The 24,122-nt window shown below is 55.6% G+C and overlaps 1 protein-coding gene across 3 annotated transcripts in view; it reads right to left on the minus strand.

Annotated features, from left to right (window-relative positions):
- Positions 1 to 274: 274 nt before the first annotated feature.
- The window catches only part of xrcc1 (X-ray repair complementing 1), a 79,323-nt gene continuing 55,475 nt past the window's right edge, over positions 275 to 24,122 (minus strand). For all 3 annotated transcript variants that reach the window (XM_086004018.1, XM_086004017.1, XM_086004016.1), the window contains exons 11-17: positions 20,758 to 20,866; positions 18,184 to 18,355; positions 12,352 to 12,409; positions 9,276 to 9,415; positions 7,486 to 7,576; positions 3,866 to 3,941; positions 275 to 1,174 (exon numbers count right to left, since the gene is read on the minus strand). In XM_086004018.1, the coding sequence (XP_085860144.1) occupies positions 1,061 to 1,174; positions 3,866 to 3,941; positions 7,486 to 7,576; positions 9,276 to 9,415; positions 12,352 to 12,409; positions 18,184 to 18,355; positions 20,758 to 20,866 (760 nt within the window). In that variant the 3' untranslated portion in view covers positions 275 to 1,060. The remainder of the gene's footprint in view (positions 1,175 to 3,865; positions 3,942 to 7,485; positions 7,577 to 9,275; positions 9,416 to 12,351; positions 12,410 to 18,183; positions 18,356 to 20,757; positions 20,867 to 24,122) is intronic.

The raw sequence follows: 24,122 nt of genomic DNA on the forward strand, positions 1-24,122 counted from the left end.
TAGGACACGGGGAGGGCAGCAGAGCTTTGGAGGAGCTCAAGTTTACAGAGGGTGGGAAGGCCAGCCAGCCAGGAGCGCGTTGGAACAATCGGGTCTGGAGGTAACGGATGAGGGATTCAGCAGTGGACGAGACGAGTGCGGCGCCGTCACGGAGGCGGGAACGGGCGGTCTTCGCCGTAGCGCGGAGGGGCGCGCCTGAAAACGACAATCCCAGTGATGCTGAACAGGCAGGGTGAACAATGAGAGGCAGAGTGGAAAGGCACAACAATTTCCCTCCAGTTTTTAAAACTTTTTATTTACATCAAAATAGAAATCAACAAAAATGAAAAAAAGAGCTTAACAAGTACAGATGCAGACGACCTCAATCAAGATCGGGAGCAATGCGGGGGGGTGGTATTTTACAGCCGAGGGTCAGAACACCCCCTTCACAGGTGTACGCCCGCTCTATTTTTACACTCAGCAAGTACTTCAAGCGCGTTGGGTTTATCTTTCTCCCCTCGTCGCACACACGCTCACAGCTGCCAGTCTGGCGCGCAGCGGCGTGGCGGGTGTGAATGAAGATCGAGAAGTCCAGGCGGGCGTGCGATCGAACGACACGGGCCTCGGACGGCACAGTGAGCATCCCTTATTGGGAACGAGCGGTCAGACGCCGATACTCGGCGCAGCGAAACCTCCCTGCCGCCCCCTCGCGTTTAATAAAATCAGACACAGGAGAAAGACACACCGTCCGCGCGCGGGCAGAGTGATGCTGGCACAGCCTCGGACAGGGATGAAGTGAGAGTACAGGAGGATTATTCAGGGCGCTGAAGGAGAGAAGTGCCTTTATTGAGAAAGTGTCGGAGCAGAGTTCGAGAGTTCTTTTTTTAAAAAGCAGAAAAATGTTTCATTTATAAAACACACACACCTTCCGACAGCTTTGCCAAATCCTTCGGAGGTGCGGGAAAGTGTCGAGCCTTTTGCAGGTTGGCGCGGAGTCATCGATGCGCGGCCAGAGTCTGTCGTCCGCCCTCCCCGGCTCCTGGTCCAGGCTGTGACGCGGACTAGGCCGGCGTCCGAGCCGCTACGACTGGGGCACCACCACGTAGGGTTGGTGAGGTACTAACTTCTGCTTCTCGTTACACACGTAGACCCAGCGCGGCTTGACAAAGGCCAAGTTGCAATTCTCCATCAGTGCCTGTGGGGTGGGCGGCGGAAAGAGGGTTCAAAGCACAAGGTCAGTTCGGAGAGTAAAGTCCCTTTCGGCCTGTTTGAGCCCGTCCTTCCTGAACACCAAACCCTACCGCAACTCTTAACGTAGTAAAACGTCCCAGGGCGCTTATCAGACAAAACTTGACCCCGAGCCACATCAGGAGATATTAGGACGGGTGACCAAAAGCTGGGTCAAAGAGGTCGGTTTTAAGGAGCGTCTTAAAGGAGGAGAGAGAGAGGCGGAGAGGTTTAGGGAGGGAATTCCAGAGCTCAGGGCCCAGGCGGCTGAAGGCATGGCCGCCAATGGTGGAGCGATGGAAATCGGGGGATGCGCAAGAGGCCAGAATAGGAGGAGCGCAGAGATCTGGGAGGGTTGTAGGGGCTGGAGGAGGTTACAGAGATAGGCAGGGTTGTCGGGGCTGGAGGAGGTTACAGAGATAGGGAGGGTTGTAGGGGCTGGAGGAGGTTACAGAGATAGGGAGGGGTGTAGGAGGTTACAGAGATAGGGAGGGTTGTAGGGGGTGGAGGAGGTTACAGAGATAGGGAGGGTTGTAGGGGCTGGAGGAGGTTAGAGGTAGGGAGGGTTGTAGGGGCTGGAGGAGGTTACAGAGATAGGGAGGGTTGTAGGGGCTGGAGGAGGTTACAGAGATAGGGAGGGTTGTAGGGGCTGGAGGAGGTTACAGAGATAGGGAGGGTTGTAGGGGCTGGAGGAGGTTACAGAGATAGGGAGGGTTGTAGGGGCTGGAGGAGGTTACAGAGATAGGGAGGGTTGTAGGGGCTGGAGGAGGTTACAGAGATAGGGAGGGGTGTAGGAGGTGGAGGAGGTTACAGAGATAGGGAGGGTTGTAGGGGGTGGAGGAGGTTACAGAGATAGGGAGGGTTGTAGGGGCTGGAGGAGGTTAGAGGTAGGGAGGGTTGTAGGGGCTGGAGGAGGTTACAGAGATAGGGAGGGTTGTAGGGGCTGGAGGAGGTTACAGAGATAGGGAGGGTTGTAGGGGCTGGAGGAGGTTACAGAGATAGGGAGGGTTGTAGGGGCTGGAGGAGGTTACAGAGATAGGGAGGGTTGTAGGGGCTGGAGGAGGTTACAGAGATAGGGAGGGTTGTAGGGGCTGGAGGAGGTTACAGAGATAGGGAGGGTTGTAGGGGCTGGAGGAGGTTACAGAGATAGGGAGGGTTGTAGGGGCTGGAGGAGGTTACAGAGATAGGGAGGGTTGTAGGGGGCTGGAGGAGGTTACAGAGATAGGGAGGGCTGTAGGGGCTGGAGGAGGTTACAGAGATAGGGAGGGTTGTAGGGACCGGAGGAGGTTACAGAGATAGGGAGGTGTGTAGGGGGAGGTTACAGAGATAGGGAGGGTTGTGGGGGGCTGGAGGAGGTTACAGAGATAGGGAGGGTTGTAGGGGCTGGAGGAGGTTACAGAGATAGGGAGGTGTGTAGGGGGAGGTTACAGAGATAGGGAGGGTTGTAGGGGCTGGAGGAGGTTACAGAGATAGGGAGGTGTGTAGGGGGAGGTTACAGAGATAGGGAGGGTTGTAGGGGCTGGAGGAGGTTACAGAGATAGGGAGGGCTGTAGGGGCTGGAGGAGGTTACAGAGATAGGGAGGGCTGTAGGGACCGGAGGAGGTTACAGAGATAGGGAGGGAGGGGCGAGGAGGCCACGGAGGGATTTGAACAAAGGTTGATCATTTTAAAATCGAGGCGTTGCCGGACTGGGAGCCCGTGTAGGTCAGCGAGCACAGGGGGGGGGCGAAGAGTGAACGGGATTGGGTGAGTTAGGATACTGGCTCCCCGGTACAGTGTCCATTCCCTCGAATACCCTTCGTCAGCCGTGGCTCAGTGGGTAGCTCTCACTCTCTTTCTCTGGCCTCTGAATCAGAAGATTGTGGGTTGCAAATCCCACGGGCTGTACCGAGGGAGCGCCGCGCTGTCGGCGGGGGGGGGGGGGGGGGCGGTACCGAGGGAGCGCCGCGCTGTCGGGGGGGGGGGGGGGTGGGGGGGGGGGGGGGGCGGTACCGAGGGAGCGCTGTGCTGTCCAGGGGGGGGGCGGCACCGAGGGAGCGCCGCGCCGTCGGAGGGGCGGCACCGAGGGAGCGCCGCGCCGTCGGAGGGGCGGCACCGAGGGAGCGCCGCGCCGGAACCGAGGGAGCGCCGCGCCGGAGGGGCGGTACCGAGGGAGCGCCGCGCCGGAGGGGCGGGTACCGAGGGAGCGCCGCGTCGGAGGGGCGGCACCGAGGGGCAGTGCTGGACAGTGATCGGAATCGGGAACTCTGGCCAACTTGGCCAACCCCCTCTCTCTCTCCCAGAATCACCAAGGCAAATGGCTGGAACCAGCTAACTCGGTACAGCCCAAGAAGCGAGCGAGGGCTCGTCTGGTCTATTTCGCTCAGTAATGCACCAGGAGCTGACGTACAAGCCGTGGCAATCGGAGGAATGGCCTCCTCCTCAAGGGGTATGGGGAGAGAGCGGGAATATGGTATTGATGGAGGATCAGCCATGATTGTATTGAATGGTGGAGCAGGCTCGAAGGGCCGAATGGCCGACTCCTGCTCCTATTTTTCTATGTTTCTATGTTCTATGTTTTTATGACGGGACCAAGTGACATCGTATAGCTTCTGCCGCTTTGCGTCTCGGTACCTCTGCGCCGTTCTACCCGGATAAACCGGCACCATCCCCTCCTCACCTCGTCGAATCGGTCGTCCCAGTCCTCAGCAGTGACCACGAAGTTCACCATGTTGTTCATGTACTCCTCCAGGGCCCTGCACACAGATGCAAAAATGAGACGCGTTACAGGTCGAGGCTTCCACGCTCAACACACGACCCCGCCAGGGGGATATGGGGGAAATCGGGGCGGGGAGGTGGAGATGAGGTTGAAGATCAGCCATGATGTTATTGAATGGCGGAGCAGGCTCGAGGGGCCGAATGGCCCACTCCCGCTCCTATTTCTGAAGTTCTTGCACCCAAGGAGACCAACATCCTCCGGACTGAAGAGAATATAGCATTGGCGAGACAACACAAGGGTTTGTAGCCATGGACCGCCGGGATAAATGGAAGAAAGCAGGAGCCAAGGCATCCTGGTTCCCAACCCTGAGTAATAGTTAACTGGAGAAGGAGACGAGATTTGGCCCGCACTAGATTGATCCCTGGGATGAGAGGGTTGTCCTATGAGGAGAGATTGTGTAGAATGGGCTGATACTCTCGAGTTTAGAAGAATGAGGTGTGATCTCATTGAAACATACAAGATTCTGAGAGGGATTGACAGGGTAGATGCTGGGAGGATGTTTCCCCCTGGGCTGGGGAGTCTAGAACCAGGGGTCACAGTCTCAGGATAAGGGCTCGGCCATTTAGGACTGAGATGAGGAGGAATTTCTTCACTCGGAGGGCGGTGAATCTTTGGAATTCTCTGCCCCAGAGGGCTGTGGGGGCTCAGTCGTTGAGTCTATTCAAGACCGAGATGGATAGATTTTTGGACTCTAGGGGAATCGAGGGATATGGGGATCGGGCGGGCAAGTGGAGACGAGGCGAGCAACAGGGGGTGATGGGTGAACGGGTCTCGACGCGAGTCAGGAAATGGACAGCAGAGTTCTGGGTGACCTCAAATTGACGGCTGGTCCAGTCATTCACTGAGGTCTAAGATGACCCGCACTTCCAGCAACTAACGGTGCAAACATTTTTTGTCCGGAGAAGGGATGCGGGGAAAAATCTAACTGGATCCGTCCCGTGAATCTGAAGAGCTGGCTGAGCGGCTCGCCGAGACCTGGCTGGTCTCGAGAACGTAATGCCCATTCAGCGAGAGGGGGGGGGGGGGGAAACAATCAACCTTTTTCTAACATGCTTACAAGCAAGCGATACATCAAACCGATGGCCCGACTCCCCAACCCCGCCGGTGTAAGAAATAGCAGTGGTTAGATTCAAAGGTGGGTTTTAATTCTTAGAACAGAGATGGACAACATGCAGCCGGGAACCGACGACAGAAATGCCAGCAAGGCCGATTAACAAACACAAAAATGATAAGGTGGTCGTAAAATGCAAGGAAACAGGGAGGATAGCACCTGCTAGATAATAAGGAGCCACAAAGCCATGAAATGCCTTTGAAGAAACTTGACAAAACATTCCTCAGAAAGAGAAGAGGGAGGCCTCGTCAGTCACGCAGAAAGGGACGGCGGGGGATGCCTTCCCGCTTAACAATTGGACAATAGGATGGGGGATCAAATGATTGAGGGGGGAAATCAGGCAGTCGGGGGCGAAGGCTTCCCCGAGGTGGCTACGGCCCAACACCTTGGTCAAGTTTAGCCACCGAGGCGGCTGACGGCCTCGCACCTCCAACAGCTCGAGAGATGACCCAATGGAAGTGAGCGTTGCAGCAGACTGCAGGAATCCACCCAATCCGAGACCACCGTACTGCCTCCCCGTCCGTCCGGTCGTGGCATTCCGATTCAGGAACCGTAGATCGCTCCCTACTGTCACGGGTTGTATGTCTATTATACTCGGCTTAAACCATATGCAACACCTGATTATGCCTTAAAACTGTAGCTCTTTAATAAAAGCCTTACAACTTCTAAAGCCCTGTCGGGTAATGTGTGTGTGAGCCTGTGATCCGAATCTTACACCAGTTAAGCTCCCCTTTAAAAAAAAAGTTAAACAGGAAAGAATTTAAGTTACAGAGCGTCTCGGGGCCGCTCTTCCAGTCCGATTAATTGCGCTTGAAGACCGGCGACCACGGCGCAGAAAAAAACAGGCAATGATCGAGCACAGCATGATCCCACAGGCAGCTACGAAGTGAATAGCCAGTTACTGTAATCGGTTGGGGGGCATTGGGAGGGGGACGAACGTGGGCCCGACAACAGCGCCCTGCCTCCTCTTCCAATAGCACCCCGTGGTTGTTAACATCCAACCGATCGGGCCAGTAGGACCTCAGTTTAATGTCTCATCCTAAAGGTTGGAGAGAAAGACTCGTCTTTCACCACCTCAGGACGTCCCAAAGCGCTTCACAGACAATGAAGGACTTTTTTTTGAAGTGTGGTCACTGTTGTAAGGTAGGAAACGCGGCAGCCAATTTGCGCACAGCACGCTCCCACAAACAGCAATGTGATAAATGAACAGATCATCTGTTTTTAGTGATGTTGGTTCAAGGATAAGTATTGGCTCCAGGACACCGGGGAGAACTCCCCCTGCTCTTCTTCGAAATAGTGCCACGGGATCTTTTACGTCCACCCGAGAGAGCAGACGGGGCCTCGGTTTAATGTCTCATCCAAAGACACCACTGACAGTGCGGCGCTCCCTCAGTACTGCCCCTCCGACAGTGCGGCCCTCCCTCAACACTGCCCCTCCGACAGTGCGGCGCTCCCTCAGTACTGCCCCTCCGACAGTGCGGCCCTCCCTCAACACCGCCCCTCCGACAGTGCGGCGCTCCCTCAGTACTGCCCCTCCGACACTGCCCCTCCGACAGTGCGGCGCTCCCTCAGTACTGCCCCTCCGACAGTGCGGCGCTCCCTCAGTACTGCCCCTCCGACAGTGCAGCGCTCCCTCAACACTGCCCCTCCGACAGTGCGGCGTTCCCTCAGTACTGCCCCTCCGACAGTGCGTCGCTCCCTCAACACTGCCCCTCCGACAGTGCGGCGCTCCCTCAGTACTGCCCCTCCCACAGTGCGGCGCTCCCTCAGTACTGCCCCTCCGACAGTGCGGCGCTCCCTCAGTACTGCCCCTCCGACAGTGCGGCGCTCCCTCAGTACTGCCCCTCCGACAGTGCGGCGCTCCCTCAGTACTGCCCCTCCCAGTGCGGCGCTCCCTCAGTACTGCCCCTCCGACAGTGCGGCGCTCCCTCAGTACTGCCCCTCCGACAGTGCGGCGCTCCCTCAGTACTGCCCCTCCGACAGTGCGCCGCTCCCTCAACACTGCCCCTCCGACAGTGCGGCGCTCCCTCAACACTGCCCCTCCCACAGTGCGGCGCTCCCTCAGTACTGCCCCTCCGACAGTGCGGCGCTCCCTCAGTACTGCCCCTCCGACAGTGCGGCGCTCCCTCAGTACTGCCCCTCCGACAGTGCGGCGCTCCCTCAGTACTGCCCCTCCGACAGTGCGGCGCTCCCTCAGTACTGGCACTGGGAGCATCGGCCTGGATTTTTTGCTCAAGTCTCTGGAGTGGGACTTGAACCCACGACTCCCCGACTTGGAAGCGAGCGTGTTAAACCCACTGAGCCACGGCTGACACCGCGTGCGATGCTACTTGTTGCCTTGGAATATACAGATTTCCACTTCCATTCACATTTCGATTCTAGACGATTAAAAAAAAAAGACCCTGCTCACCCATTGAAGGCGGTGATGTATCGGGTTAAAGTCCGATGCTCGTTATTTGGAAACTCTCCATACAAGAGAAAGTGTTTCCCCACAAACAGATCTGTCGAAAACAAACCGGATAGAATTATTGACATGGGTCATCGATGACGCCAAAAGCACTGGCGGATGAAGACACAAGAAACTGAAAGATGTCCCATGTGCAACAGAGACCAGGGCCATCGGTCATTCCCCAAGGTGCGATACACTCGGAATTCCACAGGTCACCCCACACAGAACACCCTCACCAAACAACCGCGCGACTGTGGAGAAGCTTGGTGCTGTTCTCCAAAATCGGGAGTTAACTAAAACAAGACAGCAAAAATGACGTGGTTCCAAGTGGCATCGCTTGGGGTTGCAGTGAAGCCCCACCGTCGGGGACGTGACACATCACATCGAGAGTGCGTACAGCACAGAAACAGGCCGTTTGGCCCATCTGGTCCGTGCCGGTGTTTGTGCTCCACACCAGCCTCCTCCCACCCCATCAACACCAGCCTCCTCCCACCCTGCTTCATCTCACCCCATCAACACCAGCCTCCTCCCACCCCTCCATCTCACCCCATCCACACCAGCCTCCTCCCATCGCTCTTCATCTCACCCCATCCACACCAGCCTCCTCCCACCCCTCTTCATCTCACCCCATCCACACCAGCCTCCTCCCACCGCTCTTCATCTCACCCCATCAACACCAGCCTCCTCCCACCCCTCCATCTCACCCCATCCACACCAGCCTCCTCCCATCGCTCTTCATCTCACCCCATCCACACCAGCCTCCTCCCACCCCTCTTCATCTCACCCCATCAACACCAGCCTCCTCCCACCCTGCTTCATCTCACCCCATCAACACCAGCCTCCTCCCACCCCTCTTCATCTCACCCCATCAACACCAGCCTCCTCCCACCCCTCCATCTCACCCCATCCACACCAGCCTCCTCCCATCGCTCTTCATCTCACCCCATCCACACCAGCCTCCTCCCACCGCTCTTCATCTCACCCCATCAACACCAGCCTCCTCCCACCCCTCTTCATCTCACCCCGTCCACACCAGCCTCCTCCCACCCCTCTTCATCTCACCCCATCAACACCAGCCTCCTCCCACCTCTCTGCATCTCACCCCATCAACACCAGCCTCCTCCCACCACTCTTCATCTCACCCCATCAACACCAGCCTCCTCCCACCCCTCTTCATCTCACCCCATCAACACCAGCCTCCTCCCACCCCTCTTCATCTCACCCCATCAACACCAGCCTCCTCCCACCCCTCTTCATCTCACCCCATCAACACCAGCCTCCTCCCACCCCTCTTCATCTCACCCCATCAACACCAGCCTCCTCCCACCCCTCTTCATCTCAGCCCATCCACACCAGCCTCCTCCCACCCCTCTTCATCTCACCCCATCAACACCAGCCTCCTCCCACCCCTCTTCATCTCACCCCATCAACACCAGCCTCCTCCCACCCCTCTTCATCTCACCCCCATCAACACCAGCCTCCTCCCACCCCTCTTCATCTCACCCCATCAACACCAGCCTCCTCCCACCCCTCTTCATCTCACCCCATCCACATCAGCCTGGGAGGAGACTGGTGTGGAGCATAAACACTGGCATGGACCAGATGGGCCGAATGGCCTCTTCCTGTATCGTAAATTCGGTGCAGCTCTCGTCTTTAACGTGTTGTCCTAGGATAGGGGAGTCTTTCCCAATTACCACATCTCAGTCCCTGGCCCGCCCGAGTGGTACAAGGAAGCCAGTCACGGGACTCACCAGGAAGCTCGGGAATGGGCAAGTCGCAGTCTCCCCTGGCGCCCTCCTCCACGTCTGTATTTTCATCTGTTGAGCCCCCGTAAGGGTCGCTGCTTTCCTCCTTCACCGCCTTGTGCTTCTTTTGATGGTGTTCCTGTACCCTGGTTTTCAGAAGGGAAAAGACCAGATTTGCTGATGCATCGTCTGCAGAAGCTCAGCTACAACAGTTCACATTTATCCAGTGCATTTAACACAGTAAAACGCCCCGAGGCCGCTTCACAGGAGCAATCATCTCTCAGAAATTTGACACCGAGCCACAGAAAATGTTAGGACAGGCGACCAAAAGCTTGGTCAGAGGTCGGTTTTAAGGAGCGTCTTTAAGGAGGGGAGAGAGGCGGAGAGGTTTAGGGAGGGAGTTCCAGAGCTCGGGGCCCAGGCGGCTGAAGACACGGCCACCAATGGTGGAGCGATGGAAATCGGGGGATGCGCAAGAGGCCAGAATTGGAGGAGCGCAGAGATCTCGGAGGGTTGTAGGAGGTTACAGAGATAGGGAGGGTTGTAGGGGGCTGGAGGAGGTTACAGAGATGGGGAGGGTTGTAGGGGCTGGAGGAGGTTACAGAGATAGGGAGGGTTGTAGGGGGCTGGAGGAGGTTACAGAGATGGGGAGGGTTGTAGGGGCTGGAGGAGGTTACAGAGATAGGGAGGGTTGTAGGGTCTGGAGGAGGTTACAGAGATAGGGAGGGTTGTAGGGGGCTGGAGGGGGTTACAGAGATAGGGAGGGTTGTAGGGGCTGGAGGAGGTTACAGAGATAGTGAAGGCTGTAAGGTCTGGAGGAGGTTACAGAGATAGGGAGGGTTGAAGGGGGCTGCAGGGGGTTAGAGAGATAGGGAGGGGGGCGAGGAGAGATTTGAAGACGAGGATGAGAATTTTAAAAATCGAGGCGTTGCCGGACCGGGAGCCAATGTCGGTCAGCGAGCGACAGCGAGTGACAGGTGAACGGGGACTCGGTGCGAGTTAGGACACGGGACAGCAGGAGTTTTGGACGAGCTCATGTTTACGGAGGGTGGAATGTGGGAGGCAGGGCCGGGGAGAACGTTGGGAGTAAGTCACCACAGGGTTAATGTACCCGCGCCAACTCCCTCGGTGTAAACGGAAAGAGCTGGAGCACGGGGAGATGGGCTCCGCACGGGGCAGCGCCTTCAGGAGAAAGAAGGCCAGCAAGTTGGAGGAGGACAACAGACCTCTGTTTCATCAACAGCCCCATCGGCAAGGTCTGGCTGCAGCGAGGCCGTGGGTGTGCAAATCATGCAGCATAGACAACTCGGGACTCTGAACAGGAATCATTTGAAAACAAGCACAGATCAAAAGTAACATTTACAAAAACCCCGGGGAGTTCAATGAAGAAAGGGCTAGAGGGATCGACGGACACTTTCTCTCTCCCCAGCAAGGGCGTTACCTTTCTTCGAAAGCAATCCTCCTTGCCCCCCAGAGCAGCCTCGACAAAGATTGCCGAGGGCAACACGCACAGCGCAAGCGAGAGGCGCGAGCAGTAAGAATTTTAAAAAGGTTGTTAGTTTACGAAGCGCCTCATCATCCCTTAAATCTCAAACGGGCTTCGACACAAACGATGAATTACCCCGAGGCGCGGGTCACTCTCGCCGAGCAGGCAAACCGCAGCAGCCGTTTCGCAATCAGCAACGTCCTGCGAACGGCAACGCGACCGTGCGGCCGATTCTTCGGTGCCGGCGTCACCCAAGGACGCCAGGATCGCACCCCCTCCTCCCCCACTCCGGCCCTCCTTCGGACGATGCTCTGGGATCTTCAACATCCACCTGAACCAGCAGGTGGGAGCTTCAATTGTAAGGAATACCGAACTGGATTAGATCCCAGCAATGGAGATCCTGCCCGCACGTGTGGTGGCCCCTTTTCAGCTCGTCGCTCCCTGTCCGGTAACACACCTCGATTTTAAAATTCTCATTCTCGTGTTCAAATCCCTCCATGGCCTCCTCGGCACCCCCACTAACTCTAACCTCCTCCAGCCCCGACAACCCTCCCCATCTCTGTAACCCCCTCCAGCCCCCTACAACCCTCCCTATCTCTAACCCCCTCCAGCCCCTACAACCCTCCCTATCTCTAACCCCCTCCAGCCCCTACAACCCTCCCTATCTCTGTAACCCCCTCCAGCCCCCTACAACCCTCCCTATCTCTGTAACCTCCTCCAGCCCCCTACAACCCTCCCTATCTCTGTAACCTCCTCCAGCCCCTACAACCCTCCCTATCTCTGTAACCTCCTCCAGCCCCACAACCCTCCCTAATCTCTGTAACCTCCTCCAGCCCCTACAACGCTCCGCAATCTCTGCGTTCCTCCATTTCGGGCCTCTTGTCCATCCCCCCCGATTTCCATCGCTCCACCATTGGCGGCCGTGCCTTCAGCCACCTGGACCCCGAGCTCTGGAATTCCCTCCCTAAACATCTCCACCTCTCTCTCTCCTACTTTAAGGCACTCCTTAAAACCGACCTTCGACCAAGCTTTTGGTCGCCTGTCCGAATATCTCATGTGGCTCGATGTCAAATTCTGTCTGATAATCGCTCCTGTGAAGCGCCGTGGGACATTTTACGTTAAAGGTGCTATATAAATGCAAGATGTTTTTGTTACATCTCTACTGATATTAATTTCGATTGACTAGCCACTTGGTCCTAAAACAAATTTGTTTGACTTAGGTGTCAGCAAGGAATGCTCTGCCATCCCGCGGGACAACAAAACGGTTCCAATTGTTGTGGGCGCCTTGGTTGCAGTCACGCTCGCCCTTGCCGTGGGGCTAACACTCCGCAGAAGAAGGAAGATGCAGCAAGAAGAGTATTCAGGTAAATGCCAGCGAGGAACCTCTCTGACTATATGTTGTCCATCTGGTCTCACACAAGTGTCAGCCATAGCTCAGTGGGTTTAGCTCTCTCTCTCGGCTCAGAGTCAGAAGGTCGAGGGCCGAGACTCGAGCACCATAATCCAGGGACGTTTTACTACATTAAAGGTGCTGGTTAAGTGCGAGTTGGGGTTGTTCTGCAAGTAGTGCGATGGATTGCTCACAGAAGCTCCTACCTCTTCAGTTCGTCCTCTGTGTCGCAGCCAGAATCATCTTCAAAACTCTTCCCACCGACTGGATTTAAAAAACCAAAATGAAATAAAACAGTAAGTTACCCTCATTCCCACTTCACACCACAAGTCAAAAGACCAACACAAACTGGGTCACTAAAGCACGTAATCAATTTCTTCCATTATGCATTCTTAATTTTCCTGGACAAGCTCGTGACCAGCGATATAGACGACACAGCATAAAAAACAAAGCCCTCAATGTTGGAAATCAGTCCAACATTAAAAACAGTAATGAAGGGTTTTCTTTTCATTTGTTCCTGGGATGTGGGCGTCGCTGGCGAGGCCGGCATTTATTGCCCGTCCCTAATTGCCCCTTGAGAAGGTGGTGGTGAGCCACCTTCTTGAACCGTTGCAGTCCGTGTGGTGAAGGTGCTCCCACAGTGCTGTTAGGGAGGGAGTTCCAGGATTTTGACCCAGCGACGATGAAGGGTCGGCCGATATATTTCCAAGTCAGGATGGTGTGTGTGACTTGGAGGGGAACTTGGAGGTGGTGGTGTTCCCGTGCGCCTGCTGCCCTTGTCCTTCTAGGTGGAAGAGGTGGCGGGTTTGGGAGGTGCTGCCGAAGAAGCCTTGGCGAGTTGCTGCAGTGCATCTTGTAGATGGTACACACTGCAGCCACGGTGCGCCGGTGGTGGAGGGAGTGAATGTTTAAGGTGGTGGATGGGGTGCCGATCAAGCGGGGCTGCTTTGTCCTGGATGGTGTCGAGCTTCTCGAGTGTTGTTGGAGCTGCACTCATCCAGGCAAGTGGAGAGTATTCCATCACACTCCTGACTTGTGCCTTGTAGATGGTGGAAAGGCTTTGGGGAGTCAGGAGGTGAGACACTCGCCGCAGAATACCCAGCCTCTGACCTGCTCTTGTTGCCACAGTATTTATGTGGCTGGTCCAGTTAAGTTTCTGGTCAATGGTGACCCCCCAGGGTGTTGATGGTGGGGGATGTTTCCACTTGTGGGGGAGACTAGAATTAGGGGCCATCAATATAAGAGAGTCACTGATAAATCCAATAGGGAATTCAGGAGAAACTTCTTTCCCCAGAGAGTGGTGAGAATGGGGAAGTCGCTACCACAGGGAGTGGTTGAGGCGAAGAGCAGAGATGGATTTAAGGGGAAGCTCGATAAACACATGAGGGAGAAAGGAATAGAAGGATATGTTGATGGGGTGAGATGAAGAGGGGTGGGAGGAGGCTGGTGTTGATGGGGTGAGATGAAGAGGGGTGGGAGGAGGCTGGTGTTGATGGGGTGAGATGAAGAGGGGTGAGATGAAGAGGGGTGGGAGGAGGCTGGTGTTGATGGGGTGAGATGAAGAGGGGTGGGAGGAGGCTGGTGTTGATGGGGTGAGATGAAGAGGGGTGGGAGGAGGCTGGTGTTGACGGGGTGAGATGAAGAGGGGTGGGAGGAGGCTGGTGTTGACGGGGTGAGATGAAGAGGAGTGGGAGGAGGCTGGTGTTGATGGGGTGAGATGAAGAGGGGTGGGAGGAGGCTGGTGTTGACGGGGTGAGATGAAGAGGGGTGGGAGGAGGTTGGTGTTGACGGGGTGAGATGAAGAGGGGTGGGAGGAGGCTGGTGTTGACGGGGTGAGATGAAGAGGAGTGGGAGGAGGCTGGTGTTGATGGGGTGAGATGAAGAGGAGTGAGAGGAGGCTGGTGTTGACGGGGTGAGATGAAGAGGAGTGGGAGGAGGCTGGTGTTGACGGGGTGAGATGAAGAGGGGTGGGAGGAGGCTGGTGTGGGGCATAAACACCGGCACGAAACAGATGGGCCGAATGGCCTGTTTCTGTGCTGTGGACTCGACTTAACTCGATGCAGGAGGGGGTCCATGAGACGGAAGGCACGTTAACACCTCGGATGCTGCCCCCCATTAGGGCCGAGCAGGAGAGAAACTCGAGCTGGTCGCTATCGTGGATGAGCCTGCCAACTGACCAACTTTACCATTTCCTGCTTGTAAGCATTTTCCTTTAATGCCAGGTTGTCCCACAGATTTAGTCAGAACAGCACAGAAGGAGGCCATTCGGCCCATCGAGTCCGTGCCGGCTCTCTGTAGAGCAATCCAGTCAGACCCATTCCCCCGCTCTATCCCCGTCGTCCTGCAAGTTTATTTCCCTCCAGTGCCTATCCAGTCTCCCCTTGAAAACACCGAGTGTCTCCGCTTCCACCACTTCCGTCGGCAGCGAGTTCCAGGTCCTCACCACTCGCTGTGTAAGAAAGTTTTCCCTCACATCCCCCCCTGTATCTCTTGCCCAAAACCTTAAATCTGTGTCCCCTAGTCCTTGTACCATCAACTAGTGGGAACAGCCTTTCCCCATCTAGCCTATCCAAACCCGTTATAATCTTGTCCACCTCGATCAAATCTCCCCTCAACCTCCTTTGCTCCAATGAAAACAAATCCAGCTTCTCCAACCTGTCCTTGTAGCTAAGATCCCCCATCCCCGGAACCATTCTGGTAAATCTCCTCTGCACCCTCTCAAGGGCCTTCACATCCTTCCTAAAGTGTGGTGACCAGAACTGGACGCAATACTCCAGTTGTGGCCTAACCAGCGTTTTATAAAGGTTCAGCATAACTTCTCTACTTTTGTAGTGTGGGAGTGGGGGGCTGGGCGGGAAGGTTTTGGGGGGGGGGGGGGGGGGGGTAGATTTGTAAACTCCAAGCCGCGCCGAGCTTCCCAAGGGATTTGGGATGTGCTTGTCCGCAGACTGGCGGAATCGGTGCCATCCCGGCAGAGACTCGCCAACGTGGCACAGCCTGGGGAGGGGGTGCCTAGTCATTCCGGGGCTGTACAGCTCCGTACGACACCACTGACCCTTCAGACGGTCACTGGAGAAGTTCACTCACCCCGCGTCCCCCAGTAAGATGACTTTGCCCAGTCGAGCCTGGCCATCACCTAACTCTCATTGGGGGACGGGGGGGGGGGGGAGAGAAGTCGTGCTTCTCATGCCGGCCTCCCGCCCACTCTGTGGGTCAGTCTTTCCTACTTCACAAGAAAGCGTCCTCCTTCGACTAAAAGTAATTAGAGAGCGCGCGCGTGCGCGCTCGCTCTCGGGGAAGCTTCCCCCTCTCGAGGTCCCTCTCGAATTGCCTGCAGGAAGCCTCCAAGCAGAAGGCAACGAGCCTGTGTCACACTCCACTCCGCGCAAGGCATTTGCATATAGATTGAAAACGTGATCAATGGCTTTGGTCGCAATTATTCTCTTTGTGCGAATTAGTCTCGGCAGCAGGGAGAGAAGGGGAGGGGTGGGGAAACGCACCTCTGGATGTACGGCTCATCCAGTCACGTGCCCAGCTGGGAGCTGGACGCTGTCAATCAGCAGGGACCAGTCAAAATTCACCCAAGGAAACGACAGACTCGCCTTAGAGGGAGTGCAAAGAAAGTTCACTACATTGATCCATGGGGTGAGAGGATTGGCCCATGAGGAGAGTTCTGAGCAGCCTAGGTCTAAAGTCTCTTATCGTGTTTAGGAGAATGAGGGGTGATCTCATGGAAACGTATAAAACTCTGACAGGGCTCAACAGGGTAGATGCTGAGAGGCGGTTTCCCCGGGCTGGAGAGTCTAGAACCAGGGGTCACAGTCTCAGGATAAGGGGTCGGCCATTGAGGACTGAGGTGAGGAGGAATTTCTTCACTCCGAGGGTGGTGAATCTTTGGAATTCTCTACCCCAGAGGGCTGTGGAGGCTCAGTCGTTGAGTATATTCAAGGCTGAGATCGATAGATTTTTGAACTCATGGGGAATCAAGGGATATGGGGATCGGGCGGGAGATGAGGAAGATCAGCCATGATCTTATTGAATGGCGGAACAGGCTCGAGGGGCCGAATGGCCGAATCCTGCTCCTATTTCTTATGTTATTAGAGCATACAGTAAGGAAACAGGCCAGTCGGCCCACCTGCTCCGTGCCGGTGTTTACGCTCCACACCAGCCTCCTCCCACCCCTCTTCATCTCACCCAGTCAACACCAGCCTCCTCCCACCCCTCTTCATCTCACCCCATCAACACCAGCCTCCTCCCACCCCTCTTCATCTCACCCCATCCACACCAGCCTCCTCCCACCCCTCTTCATCTCACCCCATCCACACCAGCCTCCTCCCACCCCTCTTCATCTCACCCCATCAACACCAGGCTCCTCCCACCCCTCTTCATCTCACCCCATCAACACCAGCCTCCTCCCACCCCCTCTTCATCTCACCCCATCAACACCAGCCTCCTCCCACCCCTCTTCATCTCACCCCATCCACACCAGCCTCCTCCCACCCCTCTTCATCTCACCCCATCCACACCAGCCTCCTCCCACCCCTCTTCATCTCACCCCATCAACACCAGCCTCCTCCCACCCCTCTTCATCTCACCCCATCAACACCAGCCTCCTCCCACCCCTCTTCATCTCACCCCATCAACACCAGCCTCCTCCCACCCCTCTTCATCTCACCCCATCAACACCAGCCTCCTCCCACCCCTCTTCATCTCACCCCATCCACACCAGCCTCCTCCCACCCCTCTTCATCTCACCCCATCAACACCAGCCTCCTCCCACCCCTCTTCATCTCACCCCATCAACACCAGCCTCCTCCCACCCCTCTTCATCTCACCCCATCCACACCAGCCTCCTCCCACCCCTCTTCATCTCACCCCATCCACACCAGCCTCCTCCCACCCCTCTTCATCTCACCCCATCAACACAGCCTCCTCCCACCCCTCTTCATCTCACCCCATCAACACCAGCCTCCTCCCACCCCTCTTCATCTCACCCCATCAACACCAGCCTCCTCCCACCCCTCTTCATCTCACCCCATCAACACCAGCCTCCTCCCACCCCTCTTCATCTCACCCCATCCACACCAGCCTCCTCCCACCCCTCTTCATCTCACCCCATCAACACCAGCCTCCTCCCACCCCTCTTCATCTCACCCCATCAACACCAGCCTCCTCCCACCCCTCTTCATCTCACCCCATCAACACCAGCCTCCTCCCACCCCTCTTCATCTCACCCCATCAACACCAGCCTCCTCCCACCCATCTTCCTCTCACCCCATCAACACCAGCCTCCTCCCACCCCTCTTCATCTCACCCCATCAACACCAGCCTCCTCCCACCCCTCTTCATCTCACCCCATCAACAGCAGCCTCCTCCCACCCCTCTTCATCTCACCCCATCAACACCAGCCTCCTCCCACCCCTCTTCATCTCACCCCGTCAACACCAGCCTCCTCCCACCCCTCTTCGTCTCACCCCATCAACACCAGCTCCTCCCAACCCTCTTCATCTCACCCCATCCACACCAGCCTCCTCCCACCCCTCTTCATCTCACCCCATCAACACCAGCCTCCTCCCACCCATCTTCATCTCATCGCGTCAACACCAGCCTCCTCCACCCCTCATCTCACCCCATCAACACCAGCCTCCTCCACCCCTCATCTCACCCCATCACCATATCCTTCTATTCCTTTCTCCCTCATGTGTTTATCCAGCTTCCCCTTAAATGCATATCTGCTATTCGCCTCAACCACTCCCGGTGGAAGAGAGAGTTCCACATTCTCACGGGATCGGCGGTACCGAGGGAGCGCCGCACGGTCGGAGGGGTCGGTACCGAGGGAGCGCCGCAGTCGGAACCGAGGGGAGCGCCGCACGGTCGGAGGGGCGGTACCGAGGGAGCGCCGCACGGTCGGAGGGGCGGTACCGAGGGAGCGCCGCACGGTCGGAGGGGCGGTACCGAGGGAGCGCCGCACGGTCAGAGGGGCGGTACAAGCTATTCTATTCCGTTTATTCACACACACAAGCTCCCGAGACTCCTACCTGGCACGTCTTCATCCGTCGAGCCCTCGTAGTCCTCGTCCGGAGTCAGTGGTCTGGGAGCGCTGCGCGAGGTGCTGGGCCCAAGGTCCTCGTCGCTTGCTCGCCGAGGCTCCTTTCTGGCGGCGGGTTTATGGTCCTTCACAGGCGATTTGCGAGGCAGATCTGGAGTCACCTGCGGCAGCGGAGGGACGATGATCAGCAAAGGCGGACAGGCCGAAACAGAGCTCAGCTGGCGGCCAAGACACACCCACCGCCTCTCCCGGGGCCGAGGAGGGGGAAATCGCTCCAGGAGCTCGTGGCCGAGAATTAACAAGAGTAGAAATCGTCGAATCTTACGGCCATTCGGCCCATCGTGCCTGTGCCGTCTCTCTCAAAGAACCGCCCAATTTAGACCCATTGCCCCCCTCGCTCTTTGCCAGAACGCTGCAAATTTGCCCTCCAAGTACATGTCCAATGGCCTTTTGAAAGTTTCTGTTGCATCTGCTTCCACCGCCCTTTCAGGCAGCGCGTTCCAAGTCTCAACAATGCCCCCGTGTGAAATAATCTCTCATCTCCCCCTCTGGTTCTTTTGCCGATTATCTTCAATCTGTGTCCTCTGGTTACCGACCCTCCTGCCACTGGAAACAGTTTCTCCTTATTTACTCCATCAAAACCCCTCATCATTTTGAACGCCTCTATTAAATCTCCCCTTAACTTTCTCTGCTCTAAGGAGAACAACCCCAGCTTCTCCAGTCTCTCCGCATCACTGAAGTCCCTCATCCCCGGGACCATTCTGGTCAATCTCCCCTTAACATTCTCTGCTCTAAGGAGAACAACCCCAGCTACATAGAAACATAAAAAAATAGGAGCAGGAGTCGGCCATTCGGCCCCCTCGAGCCTGCTCCGCCATTCAATATGATCATGGCTGATCTTCTATCTCAATACCATATTCCCTGCTCTCTCCCCATACCCCTTGATGCCTTTTGCGTCTAGAAATCTATCGATCTCCTTCTTAAATATGTTCAGTGACTTGGCCTCCACAGCCTTCTGTGGTAGAGAATTCCAGAGGTTCACCACCCTCTGAGTGAAGACATTTCTCCTCATCTCAGTCCTAAATGTCCTACCCCCGTATCCTGAGACTGTGACCCCTGGTTCTAGACCCCCTCAGCCAGGGGAAACATCCTCTCTGCACCCAGTCTGTCTAGCCCGGTCAGAATTTTATACGTTTCAATGAGATCCCCTCTCATTCTTCTAACTCTAGTGAATACAGGCCTAGTCGACCCAATCTCTCCTCATACGACAGTCCTGCCATCCCAGGAATCAGTCTGGTGAACCTTCGCTGCACTCCCTCTATGGCAAGTATATCCTTTCTTAGGTAAGGAGACCAAAACTGCACACAGTACTCCAGGTGTGGTCTCACCAAGGCCCTGTATAACTGTAGTAAGACATCCTTGCTCCTGTACTCAAATCCTCTTGCAATGAAGGCCAACATACCATTTGCCTTCCTAACTGCTTGCTGCACCTGCATGTTTGCTGTCAGTGTCTGGGGTACAAGGACACCCAGGTCCGCTTTGTACATCAACATTTCCCAATCTATCACCATTAAATAACACTCTGCCTTTGTTTTTCCGACCGAAGTGGATTAACTTCACATTTATCCACGTTATACTGCATCTGCCATGTATTTGCCCGCTCACTCAAACTTGTCTAAACCGCCTTGAAGCCTCTTTGCATGCTCCTCACAACCCCATCTAGTTTCGTGTCGTCAGCAATTTGGAAATATTACATTTGGTTCCCTCTTCCAAAATCAAGGGGCAGAACCTTAAAATTAGAGCCAGGCCGTTCAGGGGTGATGTCAGGAAGCACTTCTTCACACAAAGGGGGGTGGAAATCTGGAACCCCCTCCCTCCCCCCCCACCACAAAGCGCTGTTGAGGCTGGGGGTCAATAGAACATTTCAAAACTGAAATTGATAGATTTGTGTTGGGTAAGGGTGTTAAGGGTTACAGAACCAAGCTGGGTGGATGGAGTTAAGATACAGATCAGCCCGTGATCTGATTGAATGGCGGAATAGGCTCGAGGGGCTGAATGGGCCTCCTCCTGTTCCTGTGTAACAGGCTCGAGGGGCTGAATGGGCCTCCTCCTGTTCCTGTGTAACAGGCTCGAGGGGCTGAATGGGCCTCCTCCTGTTCCTGTGTAACAGGCTCGAGGGCTGAATGGGCCTCCTCCTGTTCCTGTGTAACAGGCTCGAGGGGCTGAAGGGGCCTCCTCCTGTTCCTGTGTAACAGGCTCGAGGGGCTGAAGGGGCCTCCTCCTGTTCCTGTGTAACAGGCTCGAGGGGCTGAAGGGGCCTCCTCCTGTTCCTGTGTAACAGGCTCGAGGGGCTGAAGGGCCTCCTCCTGTTCCTGTGTAACAGGCTCGAGGGGCTGAAGGGGCCTCCTCCTGTTCCTGTGTAACAGGCTCGAGGGGCTGAAGGGGCCTCCTCCTGTTCCTGTGTAACAGGCTCGAGGAGCTGAATGGGCCTCCTGTTCCTATGGTAACAGGCTCGAGGGGCTGAACGGGCCTCCTCCTGTTCCTATAATACCCATGGTCGTACCGGTCTCTCTGATGCAGCCTCGGGTCGAAGTGCCAGCCGGCTACTTAAATTCACATCCTCCTCCTCCTCCGATCCTTCACTGCTCGATTCAGGCCCATCCAACAAGTACCTATTCCAAATTAAATAAGGGAACAGCATTTAAACAGAGACCCCGTAATTTCTTTATTATTAATCATTCCTGAAATAGGGCGCTGTCCATCCCTAGTTGCCATTGAGAAGGTGGCGGTGAGCCACCTCCTTGAACCGCTGCAGTCCGTGTGGTGAAGGTGCTCCACAGTGCTGTTAGGGAGGGAGTTCCAGGATTTTGACCCAGCGACGATGAAGGATTGGCCGATATATCTCCAAGTCAGGATGGTGTGCGTGTGACTTGGAGGGGAACTTGGAGGTGGTGGTGTTCCCATGCGCCTGCTGCCCTTGTCCTTCTAGGTGGTGGAGGTCGTGGGTTTTGGGAGGTACTGCCGAAGAAGCCTTGGCGAGTTGCTGCAGTGCATCTTGTAGATGGTGCACACTGCAGCCACGGTACGCCGGTGGTGGAGGGAGTGGAATGTTTAAGGTAGTGGATGGGGTGCTAATCAAGCGGGCTGCATTCGCGCAGAAAACAAAGCGGGCTGCATTCGCGCAGAAAACAAATACCCGTGATCTCAACCAGTGCATGTGTGCGTGTGTGGGGGAGGCTGTGCCAACTACTTGCATTTATATAGCGCCTTTAACATAGTAAACATCCCAGGGTGCTTCACAGGAGCGATTATCAAACAAGATTTGACACCGAGCCACATCAGAAGATATTTGGACAGGCGACCAAAAGCTTGGTTGAAGAGGTTGGTTTTAAGGAGCGTCTCAAAGGAGGAGAGGCGGAGAGGTTTAGGGAGGGAATTCCAGAGCTCAGGGCCCAGGCGGCTGAAGGCACGGCCGCCAACGGTGGAGCGATGGAAATCGGGGGATGCGCAAGAGGCCAGAATTGGAGGAGTGCAGAGATCTCGGAGGGTTGGAGGAGGTTACAGAGATAGGGAGGGTTGTAGGGGGAGGTTACAGAGATAGGGAGGGTTGTAGGGGGAGGTTACAGAGATAGGGAGGGTTGTAGGGGCTGGAGGAGGTTACAGAGATAGGGAGGGTTGTAGGGGCTGGAGGAGGTTACAGAGATAGGGAGGGTTGTAGGGGCTGGAGGAGGTTACAGAGATAGGGAGGGTTGAGGGGGCTGGAGGAGGTTACAGAGATAGGGAGGGTTGTAGGGGCTGGAGGAGGTTACAGAGATAGGGAGGGTTGTATGGGCTGGAGGAGGTTACAGAGATAGGGAGGGTTGTAGGGGGCTGGAGGACCGCAGAGATAGGGAGGGTTGTAGGGGGCTGGAGAAGGTTACAGAGCTAGGGAGGGTTGTAGGGGGCTGGAGGAGATTACAGAGATAGGGAGGGTTGTAGGGGGCTGGAGGAGGTTACAGAGATAGGGAGGGTTGTAGGGGCTGGAGGACCGCAGAGATAGGGAGGGTTGTAGGGGGCTGGAGAAGGTTACAGAGATAGGGAGGGGTTGTAGGGGCTGGAGGAGGTTACAGAGATAGGGAGGGTTGTAGGGGTTGGAGGAGGTTACAGAGATAGGGAGGGTTGTAGGGGGTTGGAGGAGGTTACAGAGATAGGGAGGGTTGTAGGGGGCTGGAGGACCGCAGAGATAGGGAGGGTTGTAGCGGGGGTTACAGAGATGGGGAGAGGGGCGAGGAGGCCGTGGAGGGATTTGAACACGAGGACAAGAAAGTAAGCAGGGACTGGAGAGGGGAGCTTGCTGAGTTTGGGGGGCAACACAGTGAGGAGCACCTTGCTGCAATGATGAATATTATGGTCTGTGCTGAATTAGCGCATCGCGGCCGAGGCAGCATTAAGAGTGAACCACTGGTCTCTGGGCTGGAAAGGGGGGAGAAAGAATTGTCAAGCAGAGATGCCAGTCCTGAAAGTGATGCGGAGACTCTCGCTGGAACACGGGTCGGCTAGGCCTGTATTCACTAGAGTTTAGAAGAATGAGAGGGGATCTCATTGAAACGTCTAAAATTCTGACAGGGCTAGGCAGACTGGATGCAGGGCGGATGTTTCCCCTGGCTGGGGGGAGTCTAGAACGAGGGGTCACAGTCTCGGGATACGGGGTAGGACATTTAGGACTGAGATGAGGAGAAATTTCTTCACTCAGAGGGTGGTGAACCTGTGGAATTCTCTACACAGAAGGCTGTGGAGGCCAAGTCACTGAATATATTTAAGAAGGAGATAGATAGATTTCTAGACACAAAAGGCATCAAGGGGTATGGGGAGAGAGCGGGAATATGGTATTGAGAGAGAGGATCCAGCCACGATCCTATTGAATGGCGGAGCAGGCTCGAAGGGCTGAATGGCCGACTCCTGCTCCTATTTTTCTATCATTCTATGATTGCTTTCCGAAAGAGACTCGAAGGGCCGAATGGCCTCCTTCGGTGCAGCACTGCTCAGTGATTCCAGGACCAGAATGATTTTTTTTTTTTTAAAATAGCAAGGTACAACTGGGGGTGCTGCGGTGTGTCTCCATGGAGAATGAGCGAATGCTTGTTGGAGGACAAGACCAGAGTGCAGCTCTTCACTGCCAGGTGCTCATTGCATATCAATGCCGGGCTCTGCCGCCGACGCTAGACCCCTCTGTTCATTCCAGCTTAAATGGAAAAAGGCTGCCCGGCTCATTGTCTCCTTACATGAAGCTAATTGTTGAATCCCTTATTTAAAATTTCCATTTCGCATGGGTGATTAAAGCACGGCCTCCTTTCAAGCTGCGAGTCGAGAAGGATGTCAGCAAGTGCAGAGGGGGTGGGAAGAACGAGAGCAAGAGGCGCAGAGAGCGGGCAGTGTGAGCCAGGCAGTGAGGGGACAGAGACAGAGACAGAGACAGAGAGAGAGAGACAGAGAGAGAGAGACAGAGATAGAGAGACAGAGATAGAGAGACAGAGATAGAGAGACAGAGAGAGAGAGACAGAGAGAGAGAGACAGAGAGAGACAGAGAGAGACACAGAGAGAGAGAGACAGAGAGAGAGAGAGAGAGAGAGAGACAGAGAGAGAGAGACAGAGAGAGAGAGAGACAGAGAGAGAGAGAGACAGAGAGAGAGAGAGACAGAGAGAGAGGCAGAGACAGAGGCAGAGGCAGAGGCAGAGACAGAGGCAGAGACAGAGGCAGAGACAGAGGCTTTCTTCCAAAACACCGCACCACCGACCATATCTATACCCTTCACACTCTCATTGAAAAACATATACACCAAACAAAAAATGAGAAAATATTCGCTTGTTTCATTGACTTCAAGAAAGCCTTTGACTCTATCTGGCACGAAGGGCTCTATTATAAACTTCTTCAGTGTGGAATAGGGGGCA

Source organism: Somniosus microcephalus, chromosome 12 (genome assembly GCF_052327205.1).
Source record: "Somniosus microcephalus isolate GS21.2 chromosome 12, FLI_Smic_1.0, whole genome shotgun sequence".
In the NCBI taxonomy this organism is placed as follows: Eukaryota; Metazoa; Chordata; class Chondrichthyes; order Squaliformes; family Somniosidae; genus Somniosus; species Somniosus microcephalus.